Below are 20,243 nucleotides of genomic sequence, written 5' to 3' on the forward strand. Positions count from 1 at the left end.
CGCTGAAGCCACTCAGGAGTGAAACGTGCAGCTGTTCACTCTCAGTGCAGCTCTCTCTCTCTCTCTCTCTCTCTCTCTCTCTCTCTCTCTCTCTCTCTCTTGCGCGCGCTCTCTCGGAGGGACTCCCAGACTCTCTCTCTCTCTCTCTCTCTCTCTCTCTCTCTCTCTCTCTCTCACACACACACACACACACACACACACACACACACACACTAGTCCACGAGGAGTGACCCTGCAGGGATGCTAGCTCTACTGTCCAGGGACTGACCGCACTGTCTTCACTGAGCGTTTGCAGAGAAGTGGCCGAGAGACGCGCGCGACGCTGGAGTGCAGACATGCTCGCTGCCGCGTTACCGCTGCTGGTCGGAGTGGTGAGTGCACACCTGTCCACCTGTCCACCTTTCCTCGCCGCCTCTGGACCTTGGTCCACCCCTGAGAGCGAACCCTCCGCGCGCGGGGTGCGAGAGCGCGCGGCATGTCCAGTGTGTGGAGAGAGGGATGTGGGTCAGTGAGACTGCTGCTGCTCAGTTACTGTGCAGGTCAGTGAGTGTGCTGCAGGTCAGTAAATGACTGTAGGTCAGTAAATGTGCAGGTCAGTGAGTCTACTGCAGGTCAGCATGGTGATGGTCTGTAGAGATGATGTTTAGTAGAGATGATGGTCAGTAGAGATGACGGTGGTCAGTAGAGATGATGATGGTCAGTAGAGATGGTGTTTAGTAGAGATGATGTTTAGTAGAGATGATGGTCAGTAGAGATGACGGTGGTCAGTAGAGATGACGGTGGTCAGTAGAGATGATGATGGTCAGTAGAGATGGTGTTTAGTAGAGATGATGGTAAGTAGAGATGATGGTCAGTAGAGATGACGGTGGTCAGTAGAGATGGTGTTCAATACAGATGATGGTCAGTAGAGATGACGGTGGTCATTAGAGATGATGTTTAGTAGAGATGATGGTCAGTAGAGATGATGTTCAGTAGAGATGGTGTTCAGTAGAGATGATGGTCAGTAGAGATGACGTGGTCAGTAGAGATGATGATGGTCAGTCGAGATGGTGTTTAGTAGAGATGATGGTCAGTAGAGATGGTGTTTAGTAGAGATGATGGTCAGTAGAGATGATGGTCAGTAGAGATTATGATGTCAGTAGAGATGACGGTCAGTCGAGATGGTGTTTAGTAGAGATGATGGTCAGTAGAGATGGTGTTTAGTAGAAATGATGTTTAGTAGAGATGATGATGGTCAGTAGAGATTATGATGGTCAGTAGAGATTATGATGTCAGTAGAGATGACGTGGTCAGAAGAGATGATGATGGTCAGTAGAGATGGTGTTCAGTAGAGATGATGGTCAGTAGAGATGATGGTCGGTAGAGATGATGATGGTCAGTAGAGATGATGGTCAGTAGAGATGACGGTGGTCAGTAGAGATGGTGTTCAATACAGATGATGGTCAGTAGAGATGACGGTGGTCAGTAGAGATGATGTTTAGTAGAGATGATGGTCAGTAGAGATGATGTTCAGTAGAGATGGTGTTCAGTAGAGATGATGGTCAGTAGAGATGACGTGGTCAGTAGAGATGATGATGGTCAGTCGAGATGGTGTTTAGTAGAGATGATGGTCAGTAGAGATGGTGTTTAGTAGAGATGATGGTCAGTAGAGATGATGGTCAGTAGAGATTATGATGTCAGTAGAGATGACGGTCAGTCGAGATGGTGTTTAGTAGAGATGATGGTCAGTAGAGATGGTGTTTAGTAGAAATGATGTTTAGTAGAGATGATGATGGTCAGTAGAGATTATGATGGTCAGTAGAGATTATGATGTCAGTAGAGATGACGTGGTCAGAAGAGATGATGATGGTCAGTAGAGATGGTGTTCAGTAGAGATGATGGTCGGTAGAGATGATGGTCAGTAGAGATGATGATGGTCAGTAGAGATGATGATGTCAGTAGAGATGGTGTTTAGGAGAGATGATGGTCAGTAGAGATGATGACGGTCAGTAGAGATGGTGTTTAGTCGAGATGATGGTCAGTAGAGATGGTGTTTAGTAGAGATGATGATGATGGTCAGAAGAGATTACTTTGCTGTTTAAATACATTTTCCATTAAAATGAAATAAAAAAAATCATGATAATAGTTATAAGTACCTAAGAATGAATAATATTGATGACAATGATTAGTAATAAAACACCATATCATGTGACGCAAAACAAAAATAGTAATTATTAATAAAAGCAACAATAAGAGTAATGATTTATTGATGCAATGAAAACGATGGGACACCAACATCGGCCCGTAGTTCCCACACCTGAGAGGTTATGACTTAACACCGGTGTGTTTGATGAGTCAGTTTAACCGAGTCTTCTGACTCTCCGCCTCCAGCCTGACGGGGCAAACACTCCTCCCTCTAACAAGTGCTGGCAGGTCAGGGTCAAAGAGTTAAGTGCATTCGAGTGAAAGGTACCTCCGCCAGTAGCTCCCACACATCTGTGAGTCATTTTTAATAAGTTTAACCAGATCAGTAAGATCCCCTGGTGTGTGTGTGTGTGTGTGGGTGTGTGTGTGTGTGTGTGTTCCTGAAAAACAGGCATTGTGGTGAAAATGTGCTGAAGAAGCAGTTGGGAAAAAAAATCTGAAGATTCATTCAGAAGATCCTCCTCACTCAAATGATTCGTTCACTCCGAACGGTTCACTGATTCATTCTGGAGTGTGGAATCGGAGTGTGGCTCTCCAAGCTCGGCTGAGGTCTAGAGTGAATTTGTTTTCGCCAAGTGATTTCTATGGTGGTTGCTATGGTATCCCAGGTGGTTGCTACTATGTAATGGTACCCACTTCCTAGCTGCTAGACTGTTGCTACGTGGTCACTAGGGTAAATCGTTTATGCTAAAGTATGCTCAGGTGGTTGCTCGCCTATCCCATTTGGTTCCTGTGGTGTTGCTAGGGTCCTGCTATGGTGTTGCTAATCAGAGGGACTGCAAGGTGAATGCAGAGCGGTTGCTAAGCAGATGCAATTTGGCGCTGCTTGTGTGATTGCGCAGCTTAAGCAATTTTTTGGTATTGTTAGGATGTTGCTGGATGGTTGCTATGGTCTTTTTGGCAGTTGCTAGGTGATTGATGTTGGTTTCTTTTTTCATTTTCTTTTTTATGGGGTGTTTCCACACTAGAGCTTTTTTCCCAGACCGGAGTTCGGTAGGCCTTTTCGTGTTTTCGTGCCCCGGAGCTGCCCAGAGAACCAACTGCTGGTCCTCCAGGAATTGGTGGTCTGTGGTTTGACTCCGGTGCGGCCCGCTGCAGGTATGGAAGTCCTGGGTGCAGATTTGCGTGAAAACGCCCCAAGTTGTTCATAAAGGGTTGCAAATATGAATTTGTTTTCTCCAGGTGATTTCAATGGTGGTTGCTATGGTATCCTAGGTGGTTGCTAGTATGCAAAGGTACCCACTTCCCAGTTTCTAGGCTGCTGCTACATGGTCAAATAGAGGGTAAATCATTTATGCTAAGGTATTACAGCTGGTTGCTTGCCTATCCTATTTGGCTCCTATGGTGTTGCTAGGGGGCTGCTATGGTGTTGCTAATCAGATGCTAGGTGGTTGCAGTGCGGATACAATTTGGCGCTGCTTGTGTGATTACGCAGCTTGGGTCCTGGGTTGTTCATAAAGGGTTGCTAAGATGTCCATTAAGGGATGCTTGGGTGTTACTAGGTGGCCGCTACGGTGTCCACAGTGATTGCTATGATGCCCCAGGTGTCCTCACCTGCCTATATGCCAGCTTTCAGAGTGGAGGTCTTGTGGAGTCCATGCCTCGACAGGCCAGAGCTGGTTTGGTGGCACAAGGGGGACCTACGCAGTATCAGATAGGTGGACAGTCCCAGGTTCGTAGGAACGACATCATGAAGGCGCTCCATGTGCGTGTGTGTGCGCGTGCCTTTGTTCCGGACATCCTTCTCATTCTGCGGTCCAGACCGGCGCTGCAGGCTCATCCAGTTCTAGCGAGAGAAACGGAAAGAGAAAGACGACTCCAGCTTCGGTAAACAAACACGCAGAGGTTTGGGCACCCTGCATGGTCAGACCAGGACTTCGGAAAGCATCAGACCCTGCTTCCCTTAAACACTCCTGTAGCTGAATGTTGGGGTGAGGAACCCGGCAAGGTTCAGAAGGCTAGGACGCGGAAGAGGAGTATTTGCTAATGTATCCAGGAAGGTTGCTAGGTTACTAAGTGGCTAATATGGTATTCCAAGAGGTTACTAGAGAGCATGGTATCTCCCGTGGTTGCCCGGCAATTGCTATGGTGTTCCATGTGGGTGCAATGGTATTTGAGGTGGTTACTATGATGTTACTAGGGGTTACTAGGGTGTATAGGCAAGATGCTCACATACGCCAGTATGCTCAACTATGTCCAGCCTCCCAGTGTGTTAAGGTGGACCCTTGCTATTGCGCGGATTGGGAAGTGTGCGTTGGAGCTGCCCTGCCCGGTAAAAGCTGGTGTTAATTCAGTTAAGCCTTTGCACTTGCTGGCCACTTTAATGGAAACACCTACCTTACACTTCCACTCACTGGCCACTTTATTAGAAACCCCTACCTTGTGCTTCCATTAACTGAGTAATTTGTAAATAAATAAATAAATAAATAAATAAGCACAAGGCCGAGAGTGGAAGCACAAGGTAGGGGTTTCTAATAAAGTGGCCAGGGAGTGGAAGCACAAGATAGGGGTTTCTGATAAAGTGGCCAGGGAGAGGAAGCACAAGGTAGGGGTTTCTAATAAAGTGTCCAGCGAGTGGAGGCACAAAGTAGGGGTTTCTAATAAAGTGGCCAGTGAGTGTAAGCACAATGTCGGTGTTTCTAATAAACTGAAGAACCACAACAGGGTAATGTCACCCAGTGCGCACCTTCAGAGTGGGAGGAGTCGGTTTCTGTCCGCCAGGCAAGGAAGCCCTCTGGATGCTTTAACACGCTGTTTCGGTTTGTTGGGGGGGGGGGGGGGGGGAGAAGGTTGTTGACTGTCACTCGAGGCTGGAGCGATGCTGAGGGGGAGCAGGGGAGCACGTGTGTTTGTGTGTGTGAGGGAGAAGGTGCCGGAGGCTGAGAGGGCCAGAAATGTGAGGAATGCTAATTTGAGTCAAGTCTCCGCCTCCGTTCTAGCCTCAGCTCCCCTTTGCTGTGGTTCCTCCAGCTGATTACAACGTGCCTGAAGGGACTGGGACAGATGTTCCATCTCTCACTTCCTCTCAGGAATTTCACCCACAAAGGAGTCAAAGGTGGCTCCTTGCTACACTTCACTCAGAGCGCCAATCACCGTTTATCTTCCACCGTCTTGGGTAACTGCCGTCTGTCATCTGGGGTTAAACGCTAAAGACTTTCTGGATGGAAAAGCATGAATGGACTAGATCAGGAAGGCCATGTTTAGCAAGATTACTGTGCGCTACTGTCAAGAGACCCTGTGCAATAAATCCGAGGCTGTCATCTATGGTACTTCCAGAATCTGATAAAATAGGGACTGTTTACACCTGGCATTAAAATGTGCTTATGGTGGTTGGACTTCGCTTGTCTGCACGAAAAGCCAGGTGGGAACACCCCCATGATTACGACTGGGTCCCTCAAACCTCTTGAGATTAGCTAAACGGCTAACACTATAGCTAATATTCTGGCATGCACTGGATGCTGATGGTGTTTTCTCCTCGGTGTACAGTGTGCCAAGATGTGAGTTCGTCTCCGAAATGCATTTCCACTGTTTCTGGATCTCACTTCCATCAGCTAAGATTACAGCTCCTCTCAGAAGCATAGAAACTTGTTAGCTTTGTAGTTAAAGGTAGTCATCAGACCCTCAGGACCACTAAATGGCTCTTCTTGGCAAATTAGAGGCAGTCCTCATGCAAACATGTTTCAACAAGGTTCGTCATTGAAATTGCCTCCTGGTCTGAGCTACAGGCTACAACTGTGTGAGACACTTATCTGATTATTGATTTGGACATTTCAGAATATTTGGTCCACTTGGTTTTTATGACCGATTTCTGTATTTTGTTGCTGTCCAAAAAACAGAATTAGAAATTCCTAGGACGATTTTTAGACCCCAAAAATATGACATGTCCAGAAAAAAAGAGACATGCCCGGGGAAAAAAAAGAGACTACATGTCCAGGAAAACAAAAAAAAGGACATGTCCAGGGGGCAAAAAAAGAAGAACAAAAGAGGACACGTAAAAAAAGAGTCCAGTAAAAAAATACAAACATGAAATTAGTGTCTCGTCTGTAGATTCTCTTTGTGTAACCAGTCCTTAGTCCTTTTGTAACCGGTCCTCAGTCCTCCTGTAACCAGTCCTCCTCAGTTCTCCTGTAACCAGTCCTCCTCAGTCCTCCTGTAACCAGTCCTCCTCAGTTCTCCTGTAACCAGTCCTCCTCAGTTCTCCTGTAACCAGTCCTCCTCAGTCCTCAGTATCCGAATAGTGATTTCACTGAATCCTCACACCTCAAACAGCTGAAACTTCCTCTTGCAGTCAAGCTCTTTGCAGCAGAACCAAACGTCTGGGATCACTGTCTTTAGAACCCAGACGTGGATTAAACCGTAACTTCTGCCGAAGGCACATCAGGGGACAGCGTACAGACCTATAGCTGGGTTGTGAAATCCCAGCTTCCTCAGTGATTCCCATGGTTTTACATTTGTTATTGTAGCTTCTGGCCAACCACCCTCAAATAAACTAATATGTTCGAGTGCTGCCTGAAGTTCTCACCACTAGCTCAGCAGCTGTAGGCCTGTGAGACCTTCCTCGCAGCTCCTCGCGGACGTCCATGCATATGGCCACGCTGACACCCCGCTGTCTGCAGCCCGTCTGGTAGTTCAGAGTGGTGTTTTCAGTGGAAAGTCACAGCATCTTAAAGGAATAATCGCCGGCACCACAGGCAGGCAGGGAAGCCATTTATTTTAGCTGCGGACCGCTGATCCCCTTCTTAAGCCTAAGTCAATAAGAGTGGCTCGGCTCTGGATGAGAGTTCAGCTGCTTCGAGTTTTCCGAGCTTAGCGACACAGAGAGTCTGCGGAGGTCACGGTGCTGGACGTTCCTCTTCTCACAGCTTGCGGATGCAGAGTGGCTTTATTTTCAACTGTTATTATTTTAATGCTTTTTTATTCGTTCAAAGTTCATTGATCTAGTGAATGAATTTTATATATGAACAATATTTCTGGAGAAATTTTCAAATACTATAATTATAATATTATGGTAAATAATATCAAATTATGTTAAACTAGACTGTCCGTGTTCTAGATATCAGTGCAGGCAACATTGTTGTACAGAAGTGGCCAGTGAGTGTAAGCACAATGTAGATGTTTCTAATAAAGTGGCCAGTGTGTGTAAACACAAGCTAGGTGTTTATAATAAAGTGGCCAGTGAGTGGAAGCACAATGTAGATGTTTCTAATAAAGTGGCCAGTGTGTAAGCACAAGGTAGGTGTTTCTAATAAAGTGGCCAGAGAGTGGGAGCTCAAAGTATAGGGTTTTTAATAAAGTGGCCAGAGAGTGGAAGCACAAGGTAGATGTTTCTAATAAAGTGGCCAGTAAGTAAAAGCACAAAGGTAGGTGTTTCTGACTATGTCGCCAGCGATTTAGCAGCACAGGATAGGGGTTCCTAATAGAGTGGCCAGTAAGGGGACCACTATATCTTCTGGCCTACTTTTTCTAACCCTAGGTTCCTCTACAGTTTTAATGGTCCATGGAAATTCCCACTTGTTTAAAATTAGTCCTGGATGAGTCCAAGAATCCAGTGCCATGAGACTCCCTGTCCCAGAGCGAAGAGTTAAGGGAGCAGACCCGTCACTAAAAGGATCTAGCAGATGGTCAGTGTAAGAGCTGGCTTCCCAAAGAGGTAATAAGGAGGCCTTCCTCCGAGGCCGAGTCCCTCTTGTTTGTACATGTTTCACCATTTTTGTTTCCAGTGGTAGTTTTGGAGAAATGCCCCAGAAACTCGGCTCATCCGTAAAAGGACACTTCGTCCACACCTGCGTGAGCCGAGCTGGGGTCTTGGTAGCTGATAACACTCCTCGTTTCTTCTCCTCATGTGAATGGGCGGGGCTAGACAACTATAGGCTGATTATATGCAGATTATATGCAAAGTAACACCCCCTTTGACAGGCAGGAGGACTGTGAGGGTCATTCCAACAGCTTTTCATCGGTGTATCTTCAAGTAGTCCATGGTGGTTCTGAGGAACACTACTTGGACAAGGAACACTACTTGGACAAGTATTGGGACACCTGCTTATTCACCCTTTCTTCTGACTTCAAGGTTATAAAAAGAGCCGTTTTTGTTTGTCCAGGGACGAATCCATGCTCATGTGGGATTAGGTGGGTTTCAGGTGGGCATTGGGCTCTGAGTGGGTTTCTCCATGTGTTGTTACTGGGACCTAGCTGAGCTTCCCAAATGGGTCCCAATCCTTACAGCCCACCCTAATCTCACATGGGTCAAATCTAAGCCTCTACTGGGATGCGCAGGCCCGTGTCTACCCATGTTTAACCCCTCCTGGTCCCATCACTGATCCTGGTGGGACCCAGGTGGGCATGTTGGACCAACATGAAACCCATGGCAGTTGCTTAGAGGAGCCTATGATTGCCGATGGATCTCCCAACCATGGTGCACCTTTCGCATGGCGGCCTGATGAGGTCAATGAGGTTTCTTCAGTCCTTCTTTTCTCTTTGTCTCTGTAGGTGGCCGTGTTCTCGGCCCAGGAGGTCTGCAAGTCGGGCCAGTACACAGCCAGCGGGGAGTGCTGCAAGCAGTGCCAGCCTGGGGAGGGCATGGTCAAGCCCTGTGGGAAAACGCAGACGGAGTGTGAGCCGTGCCTCGACAGTGAGTACATAACGCATACACACGCAGTTCCGAGCGGCGGTGAACCTGCCACAGCATAATGAAGCACTTGCCTTATTTAAAACCGCAATATCCGACTCCGCCCAGCTTTAAAGGAGCGAGAGAGCCCCCTCCCCCGGTGGAACATTTAGTGGCCAAAGGTAATTAGCTGCTAAAGAGGAAAAGCTTTTGCCAAATGAGACTTGACAAGCCGCTGCTCTTGTCCGCTCGCTGCTCACTGAATTATGGAAACGTTAAAAATGGCTCTGAGAAGGAGCCGTCCCTTACGGTGGGGTCGCATGCTTGTGCAGCAAATAGGGTCAAAGGTTAGCCTGTTAGCGTCTGGGAAGGCTCTGTTGACGCTGGCGTCTCCCACATGTCTGGCTTCTCAGACTGGCCGGGCTGAAGGAGATGAAGGAGGGCGAAAAACAAGCTAGCTCCTGACCCGAACCGAAAATGGACCTTTCTAGCATCCCAGACAGCTCAAAACATGAAGAGGCCCCGCCCCCTTGGTCATCTTCGCTACCCAAACTGGCCTTCATTTCTTAGAAATGAAATTTTAGTGAGAAGTGCCCTGTCTGCTTTGTTGTACATTACAGCAGCCAACAACTACAACGTTTGGTACAGCTAGCGTTAGCATGGAGTAGCAATCACTGTATTAGCGCTCCGGTTTAGTTATTAATAATAATATACCTTTAATAATTAAGTGCTATTTCTAAACACAACATCCATGGCTAGGAGTCCAAGAGAGCGTAATTCTTTTCCTGCGTAGAGAAAATGGCCATCCTTTTCTCCTCATCACTCAGAATTATGCTAGTATCCGCAGGCGTCTGTTAGCTTACATAAACAGAATTAGCGGTTCATGTCGTCCTCCAAGTGTGCTAAGCTCAAGTGCACTGCATTAGCCCCAGTTTGAAAAGAAAGAGTTGGCTGGCTTCATGCAATCCAGAGGAAGCATATGCTAGCATTTCAGCCTTCCAGCACTGATAGCATAGTATGCTAGGTGGGTTCTAGCTAAATGGGCAGAGCTTATTTTAGTCGACTATTGTGGTTTGATTGATTGATTTACGTTAAGTCAAATGAACTATAGCATCAGAGCATCACTTATGACACTATAGCATCCATCTGGCAATCATTTAACAATTCCATAGCAACCACCTGGGATACCTTAGCAACTACCTAGCATCCACCAATATGAATACTCCCATTTTGCAACCACAGCAACCACCTAGGATACCACAGCAACCATTTCGCATCATAACAATTGCTAAGACATTATATCACCCATATGGCAACTTCTTAACAACTCCATAGCAACCCCTTGGAACATCTCAGCAACTACCTAGTAACCACCAAGCAATATGATTGAACCCATTTAGCGTCTACCTAACACGACAGCAACCACCTAGGATACCACAGCACCATTTAGCAACATGACAACAATCGCTAATGACATTCTAGCATCCATCTGGCAACTACTTAAGAACTCCATAGCAACCATCTAGCAGCATTAAAATAACCACTTAGCAGTGCCATATTAACCACCTAGCAACTACATTGCAACCACCTGGTATATCTAGAAAAAATGTTCACCCATGTTCAAATATTCACTATGTAGCCAGAAGTGTCTCCAAGGCAAGTTGGTGAGAGGCTAAGACAAGATACACCCCTCTATTGGCTGTTCTTGTGCCGGCCCCCCCCACCTCAGTCCGTTCAGCCCTCCGAAGCTGAAACTCTAAAAGCAGCGTTCGTACAAGAAAAGGCCAGGCAGGCCGCTTTTCATGAGAACAGCTGCTGATTAATGGATGGACGGAAAGTGGAAGGCAGACATGGGATCATTTACGAGGAACTGTGGCAGCGTCTGAAACCGCAGGACAGAACTGCAAGTGTGTCCGAGCGGTTGCAGGAGGTCTGGGCGTACCTGCGGCTCCTCGTTCAGCAAAACCTCACAGCCCTGATTCCACAACGCTTAGCAGAACCTGTTAGGCTCTTAAAACAGGTATGTGCCCTCCCTGACTCCACAGCCCCGGGCCAAAATACTCCAACGACATGTTAGACGCACGAGTCCCTCCCCTCCCCTGCACTAGCCCCGTCTCCCACCTGTCATCCTCGTCCCTGCCCCTGCTGTCAGTGGAACATGGTGTCCAGAAACAGAACCACAACATTCACAAACCACATGGTCAGGACTATCACACCCAGTGGTAGTGTTGTGTCCAGCAGTTCTCACTCCTGCACTCCTGAAAAAGGAAGGTTCTCTTTAAGGGTTCTCTAGAAAAATAAATAAGTCTGTAGAGAACCATGACAACGCAAAGAATCGAATAGTTCTTCTTTACTGTAGTGGGAAACCCTGCAGAAAGGAGGAGCGTTTAAACAGAACTGTTGTAAAAGAACCTTTGAAAGAACCTTTAAAGAACTTTTAAGAAGTGGATCTATGCTCTTAAATGCGTATGTTCCTTGAGGAACCTTTAGGGGTTCCTCAATTTGAAAAAAGGTGCTTGGATGAACCGTCTAGGACCAATAAAAACTTTTCCTGAAGCTTCCTCGAAGCACCTTCAGAGGTTCCTACACAGGTTCAAACTAAAGAACCTCCAAAAGTTCCTTAAGGAATGTTTTTTTTAACAGTAAGGGCAGTGGTTTTATAGAGAACCAAGACAACTCAAAGAACCATTTAAAAGTCTCTTTACTATGGTTGAAATCCTCTTGTAGATGTTTCTTAAAGAACCTTTTAAATGTGGTTCTATGTAGCACCAAACTGGGTCCATAACATTTGTTTTTCAAAGAACTCTTTTGAATTCTGTAGTAAAGAAAATGGGTTTGTAGAGAACCATGACAACTCAGAGAACCATGTGCATGTTTACGTGTTTTTTCACTTGGGTGGATGTTGTTTTAAAGAACCATTTAAAAGTGGTTCTACTGTGTATGCCACCGTAAAGGGTTTCACTATTCTTAATAATCAAAAAACCATTCGAATGCTTCCATGGTTCTGTGCTTGGTAAAACGGTACGTCTTTATGACGGACAAAGTGTTGAACTGTCATAGAGGGTTCTTTAAAGAACCTTTAAAACTGGCTTCACACAATTTCACTGTTTCAGAGAACCCTTTACTTCAGTAGTAAAGACAATGACTTTATGGACACTCAGACACTCAAAGAACCATCTAACTTTCTAAAAGTCTCTTCAGGTGGAAATCCTCCATAGTGTAGATGTTTTTTTAAAGAACCTTTTTAAAAGGGGTTCTGTGTAGTGCCAAAATTTATTCCACTATATTTTATTTAAAGAACTCTGTAGGACAAATGCAATGGCTGTAGGGAGAACCACAAAAGCTCAAAGAACCAATGGGGAAAACTTGTTGTAGATGTTTCTTTAAAGAACCTTTTTTAAAAGTGGTTCTACTGTATATAGCACAAAAAACATGCTTCCATGGTTCTGTGCATGGTTAAAGGTTACTTCTTTATGATGGACAAAATGCTGAACTTTCGTAGAGGGTTCTTTAAAGAACCTTTAAAACTGGCTTCATACTATTTATTTTTCAGAGAACCCTTTGCTTCAGTAGTAAAGACACTGACTTTATGGAGAACCACAAACACTCAAAGAACCATCTAACTGTTTTAAAAAAGGTTCTTCAAGAGACATCTACACCATGGAGGATTTCCACCTGAATAGGCTTTTAGAAAGTGGTTCTGTGTAGTGCCAAAATCGGTTCCATTGCCTTTAGGAAAAGGCAATGGCTTTAAGGAACCACAAAAAAACTTAAAGAACCTTCTAAATGTTTAAATGGTTCTTTACATAGCTAAGAACCTATGAACCTTTATTAAAAGGGGTTCTACAGTCTATAGCACCAAAAAAGGGTTCCACCATTGTTACTAGTCATAGAACCATTTGAATGCTTATATGGTTCTGTGCATTGTTAAACCATTGTAGAATGTACAGAACAAGAACCTGCAGAGCCTTCTGTTGGAGCTTTAGAACCGATCTGCTCTGATCTTGGCCTCAGTCTGATCTCAGCTCTAGTCAGATCAGGTGGTTTAGATAAGAGCGGGATGAAGGACTTGGAGCACTAGAGGCTGAATGACTCAGACTTGACAGACCTAGTCTACTTAGGAAGAGTGAAGACATGCACACTCAGTCATGCGTCAGCAAATTGACAGGCCTCAGCAAGATGACAGGAGAACACACACACACACACACACACACACATTCTACTATATGTAGCCTGAAAATCAGAGAAGCGGCCTTGTGATCAGAAGGACCAGAAGGTCGCCAGTTTAATCGCCTGAACCGAAAGAACGAAGGCCGAAGTGCCCTTGAGCAACACACCTGACCCCCAGCTGTTCCCTGGGCGTGGCAGCTACCCAACGCTCTGAGCACCGTCCCCCTACTATCCCTCCAACCTCAGTGTCCTACACCCACCTCTAACCCTACATCTTAATATAAATAAATAAAGGTTCTCTTTCTATAGAACCATGTTTGTTACAAAAATGAGGGGGTGTGAAGAACCTTTAGGTGGCCCTTCAACCTTTAAAAGGTTCTTCACGCTCACATATCTCGATGACAGAGTTCTTTCTGGAACCAAAAGCGGTTCTTGTTAATAGACTTAATTTCAGAAGGTTCTCCAGTCGTTTACATTAAGAAAAGGTTATCCAAACCTTTACATTAAGAGAAGGTTCTTCAATTCTGTATAAAGGTTCTTCACACTCACATATCTCTTTACAAAGTTGTTCTGTTATGGCATCATGTGTAGACTTCACCTCAGTAACCCACACCTACCAAACCCCAACCCCCTTTAAAAACATATTGGTGCTACATGAGGTTCTTTGTGGTTCCTTAAAGAATCATGTTTGCTACAGAGACGTGTGAATATGAAGTACCTTTAAATTGGTGAAGAACCTTTACATCAAGGGAAGGCTCTTCAACCCTTTACATCAAGGGAAAGGTTCTCCAAACCTTTACATCAAGAGAAGGCTCTTAAACCCTTTAGATAAAGGGAGCGGTTCTCTAAACCTTTACATCAAGGGAAGGTTCTTTAAACCTTTACATCAAGGGAAGGGTTCTCCAAAACTTTACATCAAGGGAAGGCTCTTCAACCCTTTACATCAAGGGAAGGCTCTTCAACCCTTTACATCAAGGGAAGGCTCTTCAACCATTTACAGCAAGGGAAGGGTTCTCCAAACCTTTACATCAAGAGAATGCTCTTCAACCCTTTTCATCAAGGGAAGGCTCTTTAACCCTTTAGATCAAGGGAGGGCTCTTCAACACTTTACATCAAGGGAAGATTATGTAAACCTTTACATCAAGAGAAGGCTTTTCAACCATTTACAGCAAGGGAAGGGTTATCCAAACCTTTACATCAAGGGAATGCTCTTCAACCCTTTACATCAAGGGAAGATTATGTAAACCTTTACATCAAGGGAAGGCTTTTCAAGCCTTTACATCAAGGGAAGGGTTCTTTAAACCTTTGTACCAAGGGACTTTTTTTGCCACCTTTGTATCAAGGGAATGCTCTTCAACCCTTTACATCAAGGGAAGATTATGTAAACCTTTACATCAAGAGAAGGGTTCTCCAACCCTTTACATCAAGGGAAGGGTTCTCCAAACCTTTACATCAAGAGAAGGGTTCTTCAAACCTTTACATCAAGGGAAGGCACTTCAACCCTTTACATCAAGAGAAAAACTTTAAAAGGTTCTTCACACTCACATATCTCTATTACAAACATAGCTCCTTCTAGAACCAAAGGTTCCTAATGGCACTGTGTGTGGACTTGTCCTCAGTAACCCACAACGAACCCTAACCCTGTTGGTAATAAGCTGAAGTCAAGCTCGCAGATGATCTAGAGTAGACTATGAAGAATGAAGTGTGGTCTGTTTTGGAGCTGTAATTTCAGGCCTTTTTAAGAAGGTCTGGAACATCCGGCCGTGTTTGAGCGACTCAGGGGACACGGCCATCTTCTGCAGGGTGTAAGAGGCTTCGAGAATGGAGCCCTCGGCCATATCTTACGTGCTTGCTTGCCAGCTGGCCACGTCAGCTCATCATCATCATCATCATGATCCCTGATTAGAGTGTCTCCCGTTCCCTGGAGCGTCGTGCGCTCCAGCTGCTAATGGACTTATTAATGAGAGGGGTAAAGTGGCCCGTGCTTGGGGCTTGCTGGGTTTGTCCAGGGGGCTGAGAGTGCCGGAGCGTTTCCTGCAGACGGACAAAAACCATCCTCCCTTCGCCCTCCCCATCGCTCCCTCTCTCCTGCTCTCCACCCCTCTTCCGCCCTCTCCGGGCCATTATCATAATGCTAATCATCAATAATGCATGTGGACACATTATTTCAGGGAGGCTGCAGTGAGTGTGTGCTTGCTGTGTGTGTGTGTGTGTGTCAGTAGCATTGCCGGTACATTAGAGAGGAGCAGAGGTAACATTCTGCCAGTGACTTCTGTTTGTCAAGTGTCCATAAAAGGGAAGCCAATCTGGTAGCTCAGGCTGGCTAGAATTTTGTTTGTTAGAGTGTGTGTGTTTGTACTACTGTCTCTGTGAGGACACAAAGTCCTCACAACAGCAAAAATTGAAAAATGACCTCAAGTGGGGACAGTGTGCTGGGCCTAACTTTGATTTCTGTACAAAGTGAAAAAAGTGAGGCCCAGCAGAGTGTCCCCACATGGGGTCTTTTTTTTTGCTGTTGTGAGGACAACTTTTGCTGTTGTGAGGACATTGTGTCTTCACAGAAATCGTAGTACAAAAACACACATACACACACACTCTAACGAATAAAATTCTAATCAGCCTAAGCTAGAATGTATATGTGTTTTTGTAGGACACAATGTCTTCACAATGTCCCCACAATGGTAAAAGTTAAAAAATTAGCCCAGGTGGGGACATTGTGCTGGGTACTCACTCTGACTTGAGCGCAGACTTAACTTTAGCTCAGACTGCCTAGAATTTTGTTCATTAGAGTATGTGTGTATTTGTACTACTGTCTCGGTTAGGACACAGTGTCTTCACAATGTCCTCACATTGGTAAACATTGAAAACATAGCCCAGGTGGGGACATCGTGCTGGACCTCACTTTGATTTCAGCACAATTTTTTTTTTTTGGAAAAATGACAAGAGCAGAAAGTTCTGCGTCAGATCCAAATGAGGATGAGCATTCGGCAGCTGCTTGGAGGAACCCCTTGGCTGCTGATTGTTGGGACAAGGTTTGAGGAGTCTAATGAGTTTTCATAAGCTTATCATATTTGTCTGCTTATAACATATACATGAACACAGCAATTACTGAGGTTGAAGAGAACCGTATACAGTATTTAGCAGCAAATATACAGTATTTAGCAGCAAGTATTCTGATAAGTGTCAAAGTAGACACATGGTTAGGAGCATCAAAAGTGACGAGCATGTGAGTGCCTATGCAGTATGTATGTGTGTGTGTGTAGGAGTGTGTGCATGAGGTGAACGGGGGTCTTACCTCTGTCCTTGTGTGTTGAGAAGTCTGATGGCTTGGGGGTAGAAGCTATTGCAGAGTCTGGCAGTGATGGCTCAGATGCTGTGGTACCTTCTGCCAGACGGCAGCAGTGAGAAAAGTCTGGGTGGGGTCATCAACAATTCTGGAGGCTTTGCGGATACGGTGCGAGTTGGAAGGGAGAGAGAGCCTGATCTTCTCAGCAGGTCTTGAGAAGCGAAGAATTTTAGTGGTATTAAATTGATGATATTGTGACATCCCTACTACTCACGTAACTGTTCACAGTAACAGACGGTTTGACCAGTGCTGCCCAAACGTTTGCATGCCGGGGTATCTCAGACCTAACCCTACAGCTAAAGGTTTAACTACATTACCGAAAATAAGACAGGGTTTGCACACAGAAGATCTTCCAAAATTGACAACACACACACACACACACACACACACACACACACACAGAGCAACAGCGTCTTGCATAATTTAGTTTTTCATCTCTCTGCTGTCTAAATTCACTTACACAGTTGTGCACTATTGATATCATATTTCCATTTCGCAACGTCAGGGTCTTGCTGGGTCCCGTCTCTATCAAGGTAGACGCAACCAAGAGAACCCTTCTCATCTCCCAAAGACAAAATATTGATGTTATTATGAGTCACAATGATCTCATTTCCAAAATTAAATTTTTTCCCCTCTTTGTTTTTTTTTTGCGCAATAACAGGACGTCCACTATGCTTTTAGAAGCTTCTTTTAAATATAATATTTCTTTTATTAATGGGCCATTAAAACCATCACATGCTGCAATCTGCTGATGCTCTCGCCCAGTAAAGAGACTGAATAAACCCTTTGTGTCCATCGACCGTCCCGCAGATGAACAGCATTCAGATCAACTCAGATAAGACTTGATTTCCCTCGTTTGATAAAGCTGTAAGGAGAGCCATGACCTACGCCATGTCCAGGAACATGGCAAGGCATTTCAAACCATGGGCGCTTGAGTTTTTAAGCAGCTTAAGGGATGTCTTGCAACATGAACTCATGAGAATGCTAACATAACATACAGCCATACTGCTAACATACTAACATTAGATATGCTAAAATGTATATTTTATACATATTTTATACTTATTGGTCTTCACTTGAGACTTACCTGTACTGACTTGGGACTCGACTGGAGTCTTGACTCTAGTGACTTGGGACTCGACTTGGGGCTCGCCTTGAAACTCGCCTGTAGTGATTTAGGACTTGACTTGGCACAACGACTTGAGACTTGCCTGTAGTGATTAGGGACTTGGCTTGGCACTACAACCTAGGACTCGCTTGTAGCAACCCAGGGCTTGACTGTAGCAACTTGGAATGCGGGTTGAGACTCGCCTGTAGTGATTTAGGACTCGACTTGGCACTACGCCCTGGAACTCGCCTTTAGGCGACTTGGGAATAGCCTGTAGCAACTTGGGACTTGCCAGTAGTGACTTGGGACTTGCCTGTAGCGACTTGGGACTTGCCTGTAGTGATTTAGGACACAATTTGGTACTACGACTTGAGACTTGCCAGTAGTGACTTGGGACTCAAATGTACTGATTTAGGACATGATTTGGTACTACAACTTGAGACTTGCCTGTAGTAGCTTGGCACTTGCCTTGAGACTCGCCTATAGTGACTTGGCACTCACCTGTAGCAACTTGGGACTCGACTTGAGTACAGGAGTCTGTACTTACTGCCCATACTCACTTCCCAATGCTGCTCGACTAGCAACCACCTTTTTAATAAAAATGGTCTGTTACATCAAAGGGACCAAACCAAAATGGTAAATTTTCTTGTTAGCTTTGTTAGTATTGGGTGTCTGGTGTAAATTCGTTGAAATGTAAACTTTCCCACTCACTCTCTTCCTCTCTCTCTCTCTCTCTCTCTCTCTCTCTCTCCAGGCGAAACGTTCTCTGAGAACTTCAGCCACACGGAACAGTGCCAGAAATGCACCCAGTGCACTGGCCTGCTGCGTATGGAGACGCCCTGCACGGACGCCAACGACGCCATCTGTGTATGCGACTACGGCTACTTCTTCTCGCTGATAACTAGTCGCTGTGAGGCATGCACCTGGTGTCCCATCGGCTCTGGAGTGCTGCTGCGCTGTGAGCCCGACCGCAACACGGTTTGCGAGTCATGCCCGGAAGACACCTACTCCGACCAGGACAGTGGCCTGGACCCCTGCATGCCTTGCACCGTGTGCGAGGAACAGGCTGAACTGAGGCACTGCAGCCCCGTGCAAGACACCATCTGCCAGGATTGGACATTTCCAGGTAGGCCACTAGGTAGTGCAGGGAGGGGCAATTCCGATTCCGATACCCCTGGGATGGAATACTCTGCACTGCCATTTATACGATAGTGTGTCTGGTGCTGGCATGAGTATCAGGCACAGTGGTGTTGCCAGGGTTTTTACGCAAGTCAGTGCCACTGTAAGTTGTAGGACAGTAAGTCCCCCATCCAAAAATACCCAGCCAAGGGTGGCTCTGTGGACAGAAACTAACCACTGAGGAAGGGCTAGGGTGTGGCTACCGCAGTCTACGTATCAACAGATGGGCTACAGTCTCTAGTTGCAGACCAGCAAGGGATTTGTTTCTAATAAAGTGGCCACAGGGTGTAGCGGAGAACAGAAAACAGCAGAGGAAGAGCGAGAGATGGTTCTAGCTGCACTTAGCCAGTCATAAATCGTAAACTCAGCGAGTAAAAGGCACACATTGTGTTTTGCCGGGTGAACTGTCTGCTGAACTCCGACTTGTGGAGCTGGCTGCACTTTAGCTCTGAGTACAGTATGGAAGAATGTTGACCGAACTCCCTGACACTGCGCATCATTGTGCTGACTGGACACTTCCCAAGCACCCCAATGGTCACAGGTCAGGGGGTCAGTCCCGTCTTCCCCTCCGCCCCCCTTTGGTTGGTCCACTACACTTGCCTTTTTCATCAACCCCTCCCTCTATTTCTGGCCCGGCTGGAGTAGGTCATCATAACACGTCGTATGAATGCGGCTGGTATGTTGGACGTGGAGCCTGCAGGCAGCGGGTCGCTAAGGGGGGGTGGGAGGGGGTGAAGATTGCGCTCCATTCAGAACACTTTTCACTGCATGCTTTCCAAAACCAATGCCATTGTGAAGGCAAGTCAGCAGCGAGGCCTAGCTGTGTCGGCACTTGCTGGCCGAGTAATTGGCCGTGCTTCATGTCCTGCGGTGTTGCTCTTGGGTTTGTAAGTTGCATTCCAAAGCATATTGTTGGGTGTCATCCAGACCAGAGGAAATGGAAGACAAATCAATACGCTGTCCGGCAGTAGTGGACGTCGTACTGCGATAGTGGTAGTTAGTACTGTTAGCAGGATGAGCTACCTATGGGAAGCAACAGGGCAGCATTTGCAAGGCTACCAGACAACTACTTTTAGTAATATTTAATAGAAATGCTCCAGAATGACCTGAAAAAGTCTGGTTCCAACATCTTTCATTTAAAGTTAAGAAGGTTATTACCTCCTCCTGTAAAGTTGCCATTTTGGAAATTTCCTACTATGAAAGTTGACATTTCCATTGTATTTAGATGCGCAAAATCCTACTTAATGCGAAGTTATCAACTGGTATTGTTAACAGTGCCAACAATGCAAACCTGTGACAAAAAAGTGGGGCATATTTTTGCTGTTTTTCACTTTTTGACATAATGTAAACAGGGCAGTTGTTGATTTCTATATATGATTTCTGAATTTCATGATGAATGGACCAATGGACATTGACTATCTGCAAGTACATGCAGTAGCAGATAATAATAAAAGCAGACATCTTATAATCATAACATTATTTAACGGACAAATCAGTGCCCATTTGTTTATTGTTCTTAGAGTCAGTGTGGCATTAGTTCTGCCAATATCCTGCCTGTGGGTTTCCATTTCCCGTCCCATTATAGGCTTGTTATCACAAATGCGCGAAGACAAACGTCTTGCTGCAGACTCCAACGGTGCAACAGGTAGTAA

The 20,243-nt window shown here is 45.6% G+C and overlaps 1 protein-coding gene across 1 annotated transcript in view; it reads left to right on the top strand.

Annotated features, from left to right (window-relative positions):
- The first annotated feature begins 226 nt into the window (after positions 1-226).
- ngfrb (nerve growth factor receptor b) overlaps positions 227-20,243 on the top strand; it is a 40,697-nt gene continuing 20,680 nt past the window's right edge. The window contains exons 1-3 of the mRNA XM_072667257.1: positions 227-371; positions 8,671-8,812; positions 18,167-18,538. Coding sequence (XP_072523358.1) covers positions 336-371; positions 8,671-8,812; positions 18,167-18,538 — 550 coding nt within the window. The 5' untranslated portion in view covers positions 227-335. The remainder of the gene's footprint in view (positions 372-8,670; positions 8,813-18,166; positions 18,539-20,243) is intronic.

The sequence above is a fragment of the Salminus brasiliensis genome, chromosome 22, assembly GCF_030463535.1.
Source record: "Salminus brasiliensis chromosome 22, fSalBra1.hap2, whole genome shotgun sequence".
NCBI classification, from domain to species: domain Eukaryota; kingdom Metazoa; phylum Chordata; class Actinopteri; order Characiformes; family Bryconidae; genus Salminus; species Salminus brasiliensis.